The sequence below is a fragment of the Oncorhynchus kisutch genome, linkage group LG21 (assembly GCF_002021735.2).
Source record: "Oncorhynchus kisutch isolate 150728-3 linkage group LG21, Okis_V2, whole genome shotgun sequence".
NCBI lineage: Eukaryota > Metazoa > Chordata > Actinopteri > Salmoniformes > Salmonidae > Oncorhynchus > Oncorhynchus kisutch.
In genome coordinates this window covers 16,095,952-16,113,647 of record NC_034194.2, presented here as the reverse complement: position 1 = coordinate 16,113,647, position 17,696 = coordinate 16,095,952, and the positions used below count along the sequence as shown (strand labels likewise).

The following is a 17,696-nucleotide window of genomic DNA, read 5'->3' as shown; positions in this document are numbered from 1 at the left end:
CATGCGAAAGGGTTCACTGCATGAAAAGAGAACAAGTGAGTTATGTTTCCCATCTTAGGGTAATAAATATGACATGGTGACAAATAGGAAGAATATAGCACTTTGTGACAGGATGTGAAAGTTCTTTGAGATTAGTGAGATTAGTAATATTCTTGTACTGAACACTTCAACAAAGCCAAAGTGGCTTTAGTGTACCCTGGAAGGAGAACTTGAGACAGAGGTAACACCTGGGACACAAGTAGACTTAACAGTAACACAAGAGGCAGCCTTAGTGTACTTCTCGTTGTATTTATTTGTGAATCAATACAGGTGGAATTAAAGGCTTCATCATTATATTAGCTTCAGAAATAGCAAGCTCTTTTCCCATTTACATTATTTTGCATAATTCTGCACACAGCAGTCTCACCCACCGGTATGAGATTTAAATAAATAAATAACAGCAAAACATATACCGGCATTTTGTTCTCTTTAGGCGTCGGCAAAGCAAATTGAAATAGCACATTTACAGTCAACGTTATTTAAAGAACACTAAGTATGCTATTTGAGATGATCAGCAACGTACCTATTCAATTATATTTAACAATTGCTTGAAATTGCAGTACATAAATCAACAATAGTGAACAATTGTCCACATGAAGAAATACCCATATCCATATAGATAGCCTTTTATTTTATATTTGATTCAATCAACAAAACCCATTACCTGGGTTTGGTACATTAAAGTACTGTAAACAGACACTTGTCACTGCTCCAGAGGGCCTGAGCAGTACTGATGAGGTGACTGTACAGTACACAGGAGAAAGAAACCAGACCAAGATGACCCACGTTGGTCTTTATACAGGTACTGTGTATTGCTATCCATAAAACATAAGAGTTGGGGGCATTTACCATGGGGAAATTAAATGCAGGGCCTGGTGCATTGAATTATTACAGTAGGGTGCCCCTGTTGGTTTGGTGAGAGAATAAAAATCCCTTTCTCCTCTCGGTTGAAATATACAGCCTCCTCCTGCAGCACCCCCAACCCATCAGACAGACAGAAGTGACAAGGATCAAAAATCATGATTACTTTCTCATGAATGTATTCATTTCTCTGACCTGTATGACGGCGGCATTCCAGAGAGACTGGAACAGCTAAAGCCAATCATCTTCTATAATACCAGAGACCCCCCAATACCAGAGACTTTCTACATGATGAAAAGTTGCTTGATTGTGATGCACTAAAGGGAATCTGAAGGGTGAAAAAAACTCATAGTCCTCTGCATTTCCAGTTTCAATTTTTAAGTAGATCGAACAGCTTCGTGGCACCGCGCCAGCACTAATATAAAAAAATTATGAAAATGACAATCTTTTGGAGAATCCTATTGGAGATTCTCAGTATGCAATGTGGTTGTCTTAAAAAAAGAAGAAGAAGAAGAACTTGTGCAATTCGTTTCGCATGAGATGCATCCGCTGGGAAGGACGGTTCTTTGTGCTTCACATCTTTGTCTGTATACCTCCTAAGGGGAGAAAAAAGAAGAAAAAAAATAGTAGCCTCCCATCTTCGTCAGAGCTCATTACATGCCGATTCCTCCGCCGTCTTGAACATCAAGATGGAGTTGTAGATCTTAATGGCTGGACCCAGCTTGATGCTCATGATCCTCACCAAGTCAACCTGGGTCAACAGCAAGAAGGCTTCGCCATCGATTTGCTGGACAAGAACATGGGAGGGAGGGAAGAGTTAGAGAAGTCTCACATTTTAAAATGGGCACCATCAAAGCACTTTCCTAATGACCATTTTTGCCTAAGGAATATGTTTCACATTCAACATCCAATAGCACGCAGTTAAGACATAGCGGTGCTCAAATAATTCCTTTAAAAAGCAAGGTTTTTTAAAGGATTCTCCACCATGAGGGTTATGCAAATGTTCATGCCTCATTAGAGGGGGTGTTATTCAGAGGTTGAGTCATATTCTACTTTTAACAACCTGTCATAAAATCACTCGCTGTTACCGCTGACAGAATGGCACAATATGAACATAAATTCATGAGAACCACGAGAAGAATTTCCTGTGTTTAATGACTTGGATAATCTGTAGAGAATACCCAAATAGGCCTAATTGAGTGGGTGAATCAAAGTACACTTTTTTTTTGCCTTAAACCACAGGCCTCTGGGACAATTGAGTTATAGAATTGTTTGTGAACAATTGTTTTCATTGCGTCACAAATGCAATACAATCAATAATAGTTTTAAGAGATTATTTGAGGATTAATACAATATAACCATTTGTAGAAAAGATGACCAAAGACTACCTATCCCCAATCCAAGTCTTTGATTCTGGAGCTGAAAATACTCTTGTTTGATGAGAGAATGAAATGATGGAGGACACGTGAGAGTGAATCAGGCGTCCACCAGCAGACTGTGTGACAGCTGTTTCTAGTGACAGCTGCTCTGTTTGCAGTCCCCAGTCAGTCAATCAGTCAGTCAGTCAGGGACTAGCACTGCATGTCTTATGTATTACTGCTTCCACCACTCAATTTAGCTCCAGAGAAATATGTCTTGAGTTGCCTTTATTAGCCATTGGAACAGCTGGGTAATCCTTTAGTCGTTAACAGTTCTATAAAGTGATAAATGTCAATCAAGCTGCCAGCATATTCATTATTTTCCCCATTGACCCACTGCCTCAAGTAGAGAGGTTCATGGACACAACAATTATCAATATGCCAACATTTATCCGTAAGGTCCGTTAGTTGAACTACTAAACTCATACAACCCTTACACCTCTACTAGAACTGCATTAATAAAAGTTGTCATTTAAAAGCTACATCCATTGGTGAGTTTTGCAGAGGCACTTAAAACTTCTGAAGCAGACTCAGATGAGACCACACCATTGTGAAAGATAATGTGAAGGTAATGCATCCGATGAAACCAAAATGGGATCTGTATAATCCCACAACAGACAGATTAATGGGAAGTCCTTTTCCCAGAAGCCAGTGTGCGTGTCAGTGGAGGCTCCTCAAGGGAGGAAGGGGAGGACCATCCTCCTCAGCGAATTTCAGAAAAATTAAATAGTGAAACATTAAAAAAGTCAATCATTTTTAAAACGATATTAAATACATTATTGTTACCAAATAAGTGATTAAAACACACTGTAGCCTACAGTAGCCTCAACAGCACTCTGTAGGGTAGCACCATGGTGTAGCCGGAGGACAGCTAGTTTCCATCCTCCTCCTCTGGGTACATTCAATACAAAACCTAGGAGGCTCATGGTTCTCACCCCCTTCCATAAGCCCTATTTGCATGGGCCTAGTATTTTATATAGAACGTCAGTTATGTAATTATTACACCAGCATGTCCGTTTTCCAGTGGATGATTCGGATGGGATTAGTTTTACCAAACTGCCTCTGTTATATTTTTTTCCCTCATTCACAATTGACCGTTATTACGGAAGCCTGGAGGCTCTTCTAGGCATGATAATATTTCAAATGTCTAGGGAGCTTTAAATTGGCCTAATGGTCTTCAGTTCAGAGAAAGTCTAAATAATAGTAACGACTACCCCGCGGCTTCCCTGTTCCATCTATTGCTGTTCACTGGACCCTATGATCACTTGGCTACATAGCTGATGCCTGCTGGACTGTTCATTAATCACGGTACTTAATTTTGTTTATTTTGTTTGTATACCTGTCGGCACAAGCCTCGAACTCAGGCCCTATGTGTAGTTAACCAACCCTCTCTGCCCATTCATCGCCATTTTACCTGTTGTTGTTGTCTTAGCTGAATAGCTGTTGTTGTCTTACCCGTTGTTGTCTTAGCTATGCCTCGCTTTATGTCTCTCTCAAATGTCAATATGCCTTGTATACTGTTGTTTAGGATAGTTAGCATTGTTTTAGTTTACTGCGGAGACCCTAGTCCCACTCAACATGCCTCAGATACCTCCTTTGTCCCACCTCCCATACATGTGGTGACCTCACCCAGCATAACTAGCGGGTCCAGAGATGCAACCTCTCTTATCATCACTCAGTGGCTGGGTTTACCTCCACTGTCATTATGGCCTGAATCTATTCTACCACGTCCAGAAATCTGCCGCTTTTATTCTCTGTCCCCAACGCACTAGACGACCAGTTTTGATAGCCTTTAGCTGTACCCTCATCCTACTCCTCCTCTGTTCCTCAGGTGGTGTGGAGGTTAACCCAGGCCCTGAGTGTCCCCAGGCACTCTCATTTGTTGACTTCTGTAACCGAAAAAGCCTTGGTTTCATGCATGTTAACATCAGAAGCCTCCTCCCTAAGTTTGTTTTACTCACTGCTTTAGCACACTCCGCCAACCCTGATGTCCTTGTGGTGTCTGAATCCTGGTTTAGGAAGGCCACCAAAAATTCTGAGATTTCCATACCCAACTACAACATTACCGTCAAGATAGAACTGCCAAAGGGGGAGGATTTGCAATCTACTTCAGAGATAGCCTGCAAAGTTCTGCCATACTTTCCAGATCTATGCCCAAACAGTTCGAGCTTCTAATTTTAAAAATGAATCTCTCCAGAAATAAGTCTCTCACTGTTGCCGCCTGTTATAGACCCCCCCTCAGCTCCCAGCTGTGCCCTGGACACCCTATGTGAATTGATTGCCCCCCATCTATCTTCAGAGTTCGTTCTGTTAGGTGACCTAAACTGGGATATGCTTAACACCCAAGCAGTCCTACAATCTAAGCTAGATGATCAAGGATCAAGGAACCCACCAGGTACAACACTAAATCCGTAAACATGGGCACCCTCATAGATTTTATCCTGACCAACTTGCCCTCTAAATACACCTCTGATGTTTTCAATCATGATGTCAGCAATCACTGCCTCATTACCTGCATCCGCTATGGGTCCACGATCAAACGACCACCCCTCATCACTGTCAAACGCTCCCTAAATCACTTCTGCGAGCAGGCCTTTCTAATCGACCTGGCCCGGGTATCCTGGAAGGATATTGACCTCATCCCGTCAGTCGAGGATGCCTGGTCGTTCTTTAAAAGTAATTTCCTCACCATCTTAAATAAGCATGCCCCGTTCAAAAAATGTAGAACTAAGAACAGATATAGCCCTTGGTTCACTCCAGACCTGACTGCCCTCGACCAGCACAAAAACATCCTGTGGCGGACTGCACTAGCATCGAATAGTCCCCGCGATATGCAACTTTTCAGGGAAGTCAGGAACCAATACACGCAGTCAGGCAGGAAAGCAAAGAGTAGCTTTTTCAAACAAAAATGTGCATCCTGTAGCTCTAACTCCAAAAAGTTTTGGGACACTGTAAAGTCCATGGAGAATAAGAGCACCTCCTCCCAGCTGCCCACTGCACTGAGGCTAGGTAACACTGTCCCCACCGATAAATCTACGATAATCGAGAATTTCAATAAGCATTTCTCTACGGCTGGCCATGCCTTCCTCCTGGCTACCCCAACCCTGGCCAACAGCTCCGCACCCCCCGCAGCTACTTGCCCAAGCCTCCCCAGCTTCTCCTTCACCCAAATGCAGATAGCAGATGTTCTGAAAGAGCTGCAAAACCTGGACCTGTACAAATCAGCTGGGCTAGACAATCTGGACCCTCTCTTTCTAAAACTATCTGCCACCATTGTTGCAACCCCTATTACCAGTCTGTTAAACCTCTCTTTCGTATTGTCCGCGATCCCTAAATATTGGAAAGCTGCCGCGGTCATCCCCCTCTTCAAAGGGGGTGACACTCTAGACCCAAACTGTTATAGACTTATATCCATCCTGCCCTGCCTTTCTAAAGTCTTCGAAAGCCAAGTTAATAAACAGATCACTGACCATTTTGAATCCCACCGTACCTTCTCCATTGTGCAATCCGGTTTCCGAGCTGGTCACGAGTGCACCTCAGCCACGCTTAAGGTACTAAACGATATCATAACCGCAATCGATAAAAGTCAGTACTGTGCAGCCGTCTTCATCGACCTGGCCAAGGCTTTCGACTCTGTCAATCACCGTATTCTTATCAGCAGACTCAACAGCCTTGTCTTCTCAAATTACTGCCTCGCCTGGTTCACCAACTACTTCTCAAGAGTTCAGTGTGTCAAATCGGAGGGCCTGTTGTCCAGACCTCTGGCAGTCTCTATGGGGTTCAAATCCCAGCCGACTCTTTTCTCTGTATATATCAACGATGTCGCTCTTGCTGCTGGTGATTCTCTGATCCACCTCTACGCAGACGACACCATATACTCTGGCCTTTCTTTGGACACTGCGCTAACTAACCTCCAGACGGGCTTCAAAGCCATACAACTCTCCTTCCATTTGCTCCAATTGCTCTTAAATGATAGTAAAAACAAATGCATGCTTTTCAACTGTTCACTGCCTGCACCCGCCCGCCCGAATAGCATCACTACTCTGGACGGTTCTGACTAGAATATGTGGACAACTACAAATACCTAGGTGTCTGGCTAGACTGTAAACTCTCCTTCCAGACTCATATTAAACATCTCCAATCCAAAATTAAATCTAGAATTGGCTTCCTATTTCACAACAAAGCCTCCTTCGCGCACGCTGCCAAACATACCCTCGTAAAACTGACTATTCTACCAATCCCCGACGTCGGTGATATCATTTACAAAATAGCTTCCAATACTCTACTCAGCAAACTGGATGCAGTCTATCACAGTGCCATCCGTTTTGTCACCACACCCCCTTATACCACCCATCACTGCGACCTGTATGCTCTAGTAGGCTGGTCCTCGCTTCATATTCGTTGCTAGATCCACTGGCTCCAGGTCATCTATAAGTCTATGCTAGATAAAGCTCCGCCTTATCTCAGCTCTACCAAGTCACGATAACAACACCAACCCGTAGCACACGCTCCAGAAGGTATATCTCACTGGTCATCCCCAAAGCCAACACCTCCTTTGGCCACCTTTCCTTCCAATTCTCTGCTGGCAATGACTGGAATGAATTGCAAAAAAAATTGCTAAAGCTGGAGACTTATATTTCCCTCACTAACTTTAAACATCAGCTATCTGAGCAGCTAACCGATCGCTGCAGCTGTACATAGCCCATCTGTAAATAGCCTATCCAATCTACATACCCCATCCCCATATTGTTTTTATTTACTTTTCTGCTCTTTTGTACACCAGTATTTCTACTTGCACATCATCATCTGCTCATCTATCACTCCAGTGTTAATTTTCTAAATTGTAATTACTCCGCTACTATGGCCTATTTATTGCCTTACCTCATCACGCCATTTGCACACACTGTATATAGACTTTATTTTGTCTATTGTGTTATTGACCGTACGCTTGTTTATTCCATCTGTCGTTGTTTTTGTCGCACTGCTTTACTTTATCTTGGCCAGGTCGCAGTTGTAAATGAGAACTTTTCTCAACTAGCCTACCTGGTTAAGTGAAATAAAAAATAAATAAAATAATAATAATAATAATACATATCAATAAGAACCATTAACTGTAACCTATGCAGATAGTTAATGACGTGACATACACTAAATTACCAAAAGTATGTGGACACCATTCCAAAATCATGGGCATTAATATGGAGTTGGTCCCCCCTTTGCCGCTATAACAGCTTCCACTCTTCTGTGAAGGCTTTCCACTATATGTTGGAACATTGCTACGTCGTCCATTCAGCCACAAGAGCATTAATGAGGTCGGGCACTGATGTTAGGCGATTAGGCCTGGCTCACAATCGGCGTTCCAATTCATCCCTAAGGTGCTCGATGGGGTTGAGGTCAGGGCTCTGTGCAGGCCAGTCAAGTTCTTCCAAACCCATCTCAACAAACAATTTCTGTATGGACCTTGCTTTGTGAGTGGGAGCATTGTCATGCTGAAAAGAGGAAGGGCCTTTCCCAAACAGTTGCCACAAAGTTGGAAGCACAGAATCTTCTAGAATGTCACTGTATGCTGTAGCGTTAAGATTTCCCTTCACTGGAACTCACACTGCCCTATCCCATCTGGACAAGAGGAATACCTGTAAGAATGCTGTTCAGCCTCCCAGAGACTCTGGGTTCGCGGGAGGTCCATGGGGCGACGCACAATTGGCCTAGCGTCGTGAGGGTTTGGCCGGTAGGGATATCCTTGTCTCATCGCGCACTAGCGACTCCTGTGGCGGGCCGGGCGCAGCGCAATGATTACTTTAATCTACTTTATTCTACATTATGATAAACTGTCCAATGTTTTTTAATGCGTGAAAATGGGGGGGACCATGTACAACGGTTCATCCGATATGTATGAAAGTACCCTCAAATTAAAGCTGACAGTCTGCACTTCACCCTCATTGTATCCTTTCAAACTCAATGTACTCGAGTACAGAACCAAAATATTTTAAAAATGGTCACTGTCCAATGACTGTAGGTCCTGGATGGCAGGAAGCTTGGCTGTAGCGCCTTACGGTCGGATGCTGAGCAGTTGGCATACCAGGTGGTGATGTAATCGGTCAGGATGCTAACGATGGTGCAGCTGTAGAACTTTTTGAAGATGCCCACCCAATCAAAGGATCAGAGAATTAATCTAGTATTGAAAGCATAAGCTAAAGCTAGCTAGCACTGCAGTGCATAAAATGTGGTGAGAAAATTGTCTCAGAGTGAGAAAACAATGGTTTAACAAATTAATTTCTTCAAAAATGGAAAAAGGAGAGACCTATATTTTGTTGTATTTCTTTCACTTTCACTCACTTAGCTAGCAAATGTAGCTTGCTAGTTTAGCCTACTCAAACACCTGGCTCAAAGAGCGAGGGATGCTATGCTAGCTAGCTGGCTATCCAACGCTGGAACTCTTCCAAGTCAAGGTAAGCTTTTGTTTTTATTAATTTATTGCCACCGGGGCTTGCCGGTGTAACTGTTAAACTGCTAGGTGCTGACTGTACACTGTACTGCATGATTGTAGCGGGTTGACTAATATGATGATAATGATGTAGGCTGTGTGTGGCAGTTATGATATGGTTTGACTTGGGAAGGTTTTTTCGCCTGGTCACAGGAAACTGATGTGTCTGAAGTCCACAAGCGAAGGGAAAAGGTGAGAAGATCAGAAGTAATACAATGATTAAAGGGATCATGCTATTTGTAGCTGCTATGAGAGTGAACTGTGTTTGCGTGTGATCAGGGGTGTATTCATTCCGCCGATTCTGTAGAAAAAAAATCTTAAACGGAAGCAAACGGAACAAAACAATCTGCATTTGTCCAAAAGAAACTCTTGTTTCCAACTGACTAATGATTACACTCTAGATCAGCTAGATGCAGGCAAGACTGTGCAAGGCGGTACTGAATGTGTCAATGTCTGTCACCTTGATTACTCAAATTTCTCGCAACCTGTGTACATACGTTGTAAACTTTCATTTAAAGGGTACGTTGTAACAACCTCATGATGGGAATAGGGAACATTTGAGTATCATGTAGTAGCCTAAAACCTATTGATGTTACATTGAGTCATCCAATTTGCTGCAATAGAAATAAGGCCATGCTCATGAAAAAAATTATCGTCCCCCCCGTCATCTTAAATGGCAACGACCGAGTGTGTGTATGTATCAGTGGTTAGCTGCACGTTCTGTACTGAAACTGTACCTCGTCTCTGAAAGTGTGCACGTGTTCCCTACAGCCTGGAAGACCTTGGATGAACTCAATCACCTGTAACACATTGGACATCATGCTTAGTATAGTTATCCAAATGAACAGCACAGTCATTGCACAGCAAGCAACATTGTAGTGACAATGCAAATCATCCATTACCTCCTCCACTGTCCATGAAGCCACTTTGCTTGAAGTGATGCCAGCCACAGTGGGAAGTAGCTTGCTGTGCTGGTCCCAGCAGAAAGGAGAGCTGCTAGGGGATGGCGAGGTGCATGGCATGAACACTGACTGGTGAAGGGCTTGCTGTAGTGTCAGCTCTACTTTAGGGAAGGGAAGGAAATAAACATACAAAAATCCTCAAATTAATTCACTTAAATTTGGAAAAGCAAGGAATTTGTTGCTGTGATCACCTGAAGATGAACAGCTCGATACTAAAGGGATCTGATGGAAGTCTTTGGAAAGGTTAGAAGAAACAGAATGCAGATGCTTGCTGCTCACTCCTAACCATATTGGGAAGCTGCCTGTTTCTTTATCCAGGCATAAACCCAGCTTTGAGCATCTTCCAACGTTTATCTCCTAAAATTGACAATTCAAGGGAAGCGGAAAATTGTGGTGTTTTGAGAGTCATTGTAAGGTTTTGATGGAACACAAAGATAAATATTGCCTGGGGAGGAACAGAAATTCACATTAAGATCACCTCATTGGTTAATTGCACACAAGGTCCAACCAAAGTTTGACTTCTGCTTTTAACCCAACCCCTCCTTTATGTAGGAACTAATCTACTGTAGCAAGAGAGGGAAGCAATTACAGTCTGGACCAATTGGAGAGGTAGCAAGGGTCACAGTCACAGACTCATGGGTCATAATTCATTAGGACAAATTTAACGAGGTGACAGTTGTGACACAGCAACTTCATGTAACTTTACTTTGGTTGACGGAGAAACTTACAACAAAACAGTTGTTCGCTTATGAACAAAAACCCAGAGGACATCAATATTCACGTTTCAGGGAAATGAGGGAGTATTTTCTGGAAGAGTCTACACTCGCCATTCTACTGAGTAAATACCTGAGAGGCACTGGGTGTTACTCCTGCAAATGCATGTTAGAGAATGATCACTGCTCATTAAATCTCGAATATATACGCAAATAAATACATATATATACGCACGCACGCACGTGTACACGTACACGTACACACACACACACACACACACACTTGAAGTCGAAAGTTTACATACACTTAGGTTGGAGTCATTAAAACTTGTTTTTCAACCACTCCACAAATTTCTTGTTAAACAAACTATAGTTTTGGCAAGTTGGTTAGGACATCTACTTTGTGCATGACACAAGTAATTTTTCCACACAGATTCATTTGTTTACAGACAGATTATTTCACTGTATCGCAATTTCAGTGGGCCAGAAGTTTACATACACTAAGTTGACTGTGCCTTTAAACAGCTTGGAAAATTCCAGAAAATTATCATGGCTTTAGAAGCTTCTGATAGGCTAATTGACATCATCTGAGTCAATTGGAGGTGTACCTGTGGATGTATTTCAAGGCCTACCTTCAAACAGTGCCTCTTTTCTTGACATCATGGGAAAATCAAAAGAAATCAGACAAGACCTCAGGAAAAATAATTGTAGACCTCCACAAGTCTGGTTCATCCTTGGGAGCAATTTCCAAATGTCTGAAGGTACCACGTTCATCTGTACAAACAATAGTATGCAAGTATAAACACCATGGGACCATGCAGCCATCATACCGCTCAGTAAGGAGACGTGTTCTGTCTCGTAGAGATGAACGTACCTTGGTGCAAATGGCAAATCAATCCCAGAACAACAGCAAAGGACCTTGTGTAGATGCTGGAGGAAACATGAACAAAAGTATCTATATCCACAGTAAAAACAAATCCTATATCGACATAACCTGAAGGTCGCTCAGCGAAGGAAGAAGCCACGGCTCCAAAACCGCCATATAAAAGCCAGACTACGGTTTGCAACTGCACATGGGGACGAAGATCATACTTTCCTCTGGTCTGATGAAACAAAAATAGAACTGTTTGGCCATAATGACCATCATTATGTTTGGAGGAGAAACGGGTAGGCTTGCAAGCTGAAGAACACCATCCCAACCGTGAAGCATGGGGGTGGCAGCATCATGTTGTGGGGTGCTTTGCTGCAGGAGGGACTGGTGCACTTCACAAAATAGATGGCTTCATGAGAGAGGAAAATTACGTGGATATATTGAAGCAACATCTTAAGACATCAGTCAGCAAGTTAAAGCTTGGTCGCAAATGGGTCTTCCAAATGGACAATGACTCTAAGCATACTTTCAAAGTTGTGGCAAAATGGCTTAAGGACAACAAAGTCAAGGTATTGGTGTGGCCATCACAAAGCCCTGACCTCAATCCTATAGAAAGTGTGTGGGCAGAACTGAAAAAGCATGGAGGCCTATAAACCTGACTCTGTTACACCAGCTCTGTCAATAGGAATGGGCCAAAATCCATCCAACTTATTGTGGGAAGCTTGTGGAAGGCTACCCAAAACATTTGACCCAAGTTAAACAATTTAAAGGCATTGCTACCAAATACTAATTGAGTGCATGTAAATGTCTGACCCACTGCGAATGTGATGAAAGAAATAAAAATGTATGTTCAGTTGAAGTCATAAATTTACATACACCTTTGCCAAATACATTTAATCCTAGTAAAAATACCCTGTCTTAGGTCAGTTAGGGTCAACACTTTAAAACACTCTTTTAAAACAAACTTTTGATTGGGGTCACTTAGAAATGTCCTTGTTTTTGAAAGAAAAGCACATTTTTGTTCATTAAAATAACATCAAATTGATCAGAAATACAGTGTAGACATTGTTAATGTTGTAAATGACTATTGTAGCTTTAATGGAATATCTACATAGGCCCATTATCAGCAATCATTACTCCTGTGTTCCAATGGCACATTGTGTTAGCTAATCCAAGTTTATAAAAGGCTAATTGATCATTAGAAAACCCTTTTGCAATTATGTTAGCACAGCTGAAATCTGTTGTACTGATTAAAGAAGCAATAAAACTGGCCTTCTTCACGAGACCAGTTGAGTATCTGGAGCATCAGCATTTTTTGGGTTCGATTACAGGCTCAAAATGGCATGAAACAAAGAACTTTCTTCTGAAAGTAGCCTTTGTCAATCTATTCTTGTTCTGAGAAATTAAGGCTCTTCCATGCGAGAAATTGCCAAGAAACTGAAGATCTTGTACAACGCTGTGTACTACTTCCTTCAGAGAACAGCGCAAACTGTCTCTAACCAGAATAGAAAGAGGAGTGGGAGGCCCCGGTGCACAACTGAGCAAGAGGACAAGTACATTAGAGTGTCTAGTTTGAGAAACAGACGCCTCACATGTCCTCAACTGGCAGCTTCATTAAATAGTACCCGCAAAACACCACTCTCAACGTCAGCAGTGAAGAAGCGACTCCGGGACATTGGCCTTCTTGGCAGAATTGCAAAGAAAAAGCCATATCTCAGACTGGCCAATAAAAATAAAAGATTAAGATGGGCAAAAGGACACAGACACTGGACAGAGGAACTCTGCCTAGAAGGCCAGCATCCCGGAGTCGCCTCTTCACTGTTGACATTGAGACTGATGTTTTGCGGGTACCATTTAATGAAGTGAGGACTTGTGAGGCGTCTGTTTGGGTAGGCACAAAACTACCTTCATACTTCACTTGTTTTGTGGCACTTGTGGCAGTCGTAGAGCAAAATGGAAAATTCCGTGTTCCTTGAGAGTCTCCCCTTTCCATAGAGTGGTCATAATAGTTTGTATGTCAAATGTTTGGAACGCTACAGACATTTACGTGAGAAGACTGATTTTCAGGATGTCTCATGATTGGACAAACACCGCTCTAGCTCTGCCACCTTTCATCACAGATGGGGAAGTGCGGCACTGGCGGATGCAGTGGCTTGTTATGTAATTTAGATTGACGCATCGACTCTGGGGGGTTAAACCCACATTCTAATCGTAAACCCCTTTAAATCGGATCTAAAATCCCTCATGACCATATTATAATTCCACTGCGTCGATGAAGCAACTGCCTTCTTCATTTCATCTGTTTATCTTACTTCACTCCAGTGCATTTTGCAAAGCTCCAGAACGTGATCAGACTCACTCACCATCACATTTAGCTTTAACAATACTGTGATCCATGTTAATATGACTGCATTTTTTAAAATTCTCTAAATCCTCACGTAAGGGCCTAAAACCAAAATCGTGCATTAAGTTTGACTACGATAAAATATATTTTGTAAGTTGTTGATTTGTACATGTTTATCTGCTCCATGCGGCACCACTGACTATGCTAGGCATCAGAATGAAAAGAACAACTCAAGACATTAACAGAATAAGGAGCATTTGTTGCTGTATAGGATGCATAGGTCTCGGTATAATCACTTGAAAGGGACCCATATAAAGTGACACGGAGAGAGATGGAGCTTTGAAAACTCCTTACAGAAGGTGATCAATGCCAAAGTGCCTTTACTGTCCAAGGCAGATATACAGACTAATTAACCCAGCATCATCCTAAACGGAGCTAAAGGAGAGCGACCGAGTCATTCAACGTCACCCAGAAACATCTATTCCCTTATTGTAATTAAGTATATCTTCCACGGCTGTACATGAAGTACATGCTGTTTACAGTTGCTACACACAGAGCAGTGGCAGACCCCGCAACTGTCAGAACGGCCAGTGCCGTTTGATGTCTGTTTCAGGAAAACATCTTCTGTGTGTCTCTGTATTCAAAGAGTATTTCCCTCCAGTTTGCTGCTTGCTGCTGGTTCACTCTCATTACTGTCTGTTACCTTCTATCCCTTCAGAGGAGTGAGAACTCACAAAGGACCGGAGCAGAGCCTTGGATGTTCCGACACTGGAACATCCCACAAGGAACCCTGAATCCACAGTACTGTACTGTGGAAGGAGTGAGTCATCCCTATTGCTTTAAGCTTTTCCCCAGTTTAAACTACACTGAAAATACAGTTTTGGTACTCAGTGCTGTTCAGTTTCATTGGGAGAGGATGAGAATATTTAAATTCTCAATAAATGAACTAAAACCAAAAGGAGCTAGGGCTCAAATGACGACAAACAAGACATTCAAATCATTTTGGCGCGTGCCAAAGACATGAACATCCACATAATAACACTGTGTGAAACTTTTGTTTTGAGTGCGTGTGACTAGCTCTGGCAAGTGAGGGGAGGAGACATCCCAAGAGGTCAACACATTCAGCATAGTAAAAGACAGAGGGAGAGATGGATCTACATTACTGATTCACACTGTGAAGGAAGGCACTGAGTAATGAGTGGGAGGCCATAGATCAGACTGTACTAGGGAGAGACACCGTGCAGTGACGCCCTTAAGATATTTGAACGATAGGAAGAATAGAATGTTGTACAGAGACAGTACCTTTGGTTTCCATTATGCATGACACCTCACTCTCCATTTCCTCCTCCACCGGCTCCTCGACCTTCCTCTGTTTGCATGGCCGCCCAACCCTGGGAGAGAGAAGGGAGTCAATAGAGACACACAGATAGGGCAGTACTGCAGGGACTGAGCTCACACAATTTGGAACAAACTTTTCATGACATATTGAGTCACTACTTCATTGATTATCACTGTGCATTCCAAGATGTTCCAATACGAGCCGTCACTACTCCTGGGATGAAAATGTCATTGCTTGTAATCACTTTTAAATCCTAAGAACTGTTCCGTCATACTCAAGCAACACGCTGCTCTGGTTGAGTCTTGATAAATCCTAAATAACAGGGTGATGACTTGAGTTTCTCTCTAAATTAAACTTAGCTCAGGCATTCTGTCGCCTCTCTTCCCCATGTGCGCAGAAATAGTTTTGTGCATTGGACTGAAAGAAGGTCCCAACTCCTGAATAAAATGAAGATAAAACTTAGCCCCCGTCCCTGGACTACCAATTAATCTATGCAAATAAGTTTTAGCATTTAAATAACCTATACAAATCAAGCTGCCCACATATTCCATCAGTTATCTGAAATACCAACACGTCTCTGAGGCCATACATGTGGACTAGAAATGTCTAGTAAAATGGGATTGAGTACATATTAGAAATACCTGCTCGTAATGACATTTAATTATTATTATTTATTTTTTTAAGAGAAACAGCATGATGTCATATATGACTCATTGAAATCTGATGAAAATAGTGCATGATGGTTTTGGTAGTGTATGCCTAAGGAGGGACTTATATAAATGAAAGGAAGGTAATTGTAGGGCAGGCATTAACCTCGTCTCCAGCCTTCGAGAGAGAGCCGGCTGGTGGACAAGATTAGGCAGGCATGAGTCAGATGACAGTTTGACAAAGCTCAGGGAAGATGCTGTGGAGAGGCTTGGTAATTACAGCAATCTTCAATTATACTACGCTGACTGTGGCTCTCTCTGTGTGGTAATAAATGTGGTCCAGAAAATATATATATATTTTTTTAAAGCGAGAGAGAGAGGGACAGTTGTTGGCTATTAGGGAGCGGAGGCCGTGCAGCGTGTGTGAATGTGTGAGGTAGATACAGGAGGCTCGGAGTACCAGAGCAGCAACGTAGAGAAAGACGACTTCTTGCTAGTTACAGTTGGAGTCGGAAGTTTACATACACTTAGGTTGGAGTCATTAAAACTCGTTTTTCAACCACTCCACACATTTCTTGTTAACAAACTATCGTTTTGGAAAGTCAGATAGGACTTCTACTTTGTGCATGACACAAGTTATTTTTCCAACAATTGTTTACAGACAGATTATTTCACTTGTAATTCACTGTATCACAATTCCAGTGGGTCAGAAGTTTACATACACTAAGTTGACTGTGCCTTTAAAACAGCTTGGAAAATTCCATCATTGGAAAATCAAAAGAAATCAGCCAAGACCTCCAAAATGTTGACCTCCACAAGTCTGGTTCATCCTTGGGAGCATTTTCCAAATGCCTGAAAGCACCGCATTCATCTGTACAAACAATAGTATGCAAGTATAAACACCATGGGACCACGCAGATGTCATGCCGCTCAGGAAGGAGAAGCATTCTGTCTCGTAGAGATGAACGTACTTTGGTGCAAAAAGTGCAAATCCCAGAAAAACAGCAAAGGACCTCGTGAAGATGCTGGAGGAAACAGGTACAAAAAGTATCTATATCCACAGTAAAACGAGTCCAATATCGACGTAACCTGAAAGGCCGCTCAGCAAGGAAGAAGCTACTGCTCCAAAACCGCCATAAAAAAGCCAGACCACGGTTTGCAACTGCACATGGGGACAAATATTGTACTTTTTGGAGAAAATGTCCTCTGGTCTGATGAAACAAAAATAGCACGGGGGTGGCAGCATCATGTTGTGGGGGTGCTTTGCTGGAGGAGGGATTGGTGCACTTCACAAAATAGATGGCATCATGAGAGAGGAAAATTATGTGGATATATTGAAGCAACATCTCAAAACATCAGTCAGGAAGTTAAAGCTTGGTCGCAAATGGGTCTTCCAAATGGACAATGACCACAAGCATATTTACAAAGTTGTGGCAAAATGGCTCAAGAACAACAGAGTCAAGGTATTGGAGTGGCCATCACAAAGCCCTGACCGCAATACAATAGAACATTTGTGGGCAGAACTGAAAAAACATGTGCGAGCAAGGAGGCCTACAAACCTGACTAAGTTACACCAGCTCTGTCAGGAGGAATGGGCCAAAATTCACCCAACTTATTTAGGGAAGGTTATGGAAGGCTACCCTAAACATTTGATCCAAGTTAAACAATTTAAAGGCAATGCTACAAAATACCAATTGAGTGTATGTAAACTTCTGACTCACTGGGAATGTGATGAAAGAAATAAAAGCTGAAATAAATAATTCTCTCTACTAATATTCAGACATTTCACATTCTTAAAATAAAGTGGTGATCCTAACTGACCTAAAACAGGGAATTTTTACTTGGATTAAATGTCAGGAAGTGTGAAAAACTGAGTTTAAATGTATTTGACTAAGGTGTATGTAAACCTCCGACTTCAACTGTATATATCGTCTCATCCGATTGCATAGTACCTGTCTTGACTATGTCAAACTGAGAGAAGCTAGCTAATTAGGCTAATTGAGGCTCCACTCAGATGA

General features: G+C 42.2%; 1 protein-coding gene across 1 annotated transcript in view; it reads right to left on the bottom strand.

The window, feature by feature from the left end:
• Positions 1-268: 268 nt before the first annotated feature.
• l3mbtl3 (L3MBTL histone methyl-lysine binding protein 3) overlaps positions 269-17,696 on the bottom strand; it is a 35,756-nt gene continuing 18,328 nt past the window's right edge. The window contains exons 19-22 of the mRNA XM_031800871.1: positions 14,995-15,083; positions 9,705-9,862; positions 9,540-9,602; positions 269-1,687 (exon numbers count right to left, since the gene is read on the bottom strand). Of these exons, the coding sequence (XP_031656731.1) occupies positions 1,544-1,687; positions 9,540-9,602; positions 9,705-9,862; positions 14,995-15,083 (454 nt within the window). The 3' untranslated portion in view covers positions 269-1,543. The remainder of the gene's footprint in view (positions 1,688-9,539; positions 9,603-9,704; positions 9,863-14,994; positions 15,084-17,696) is intronic.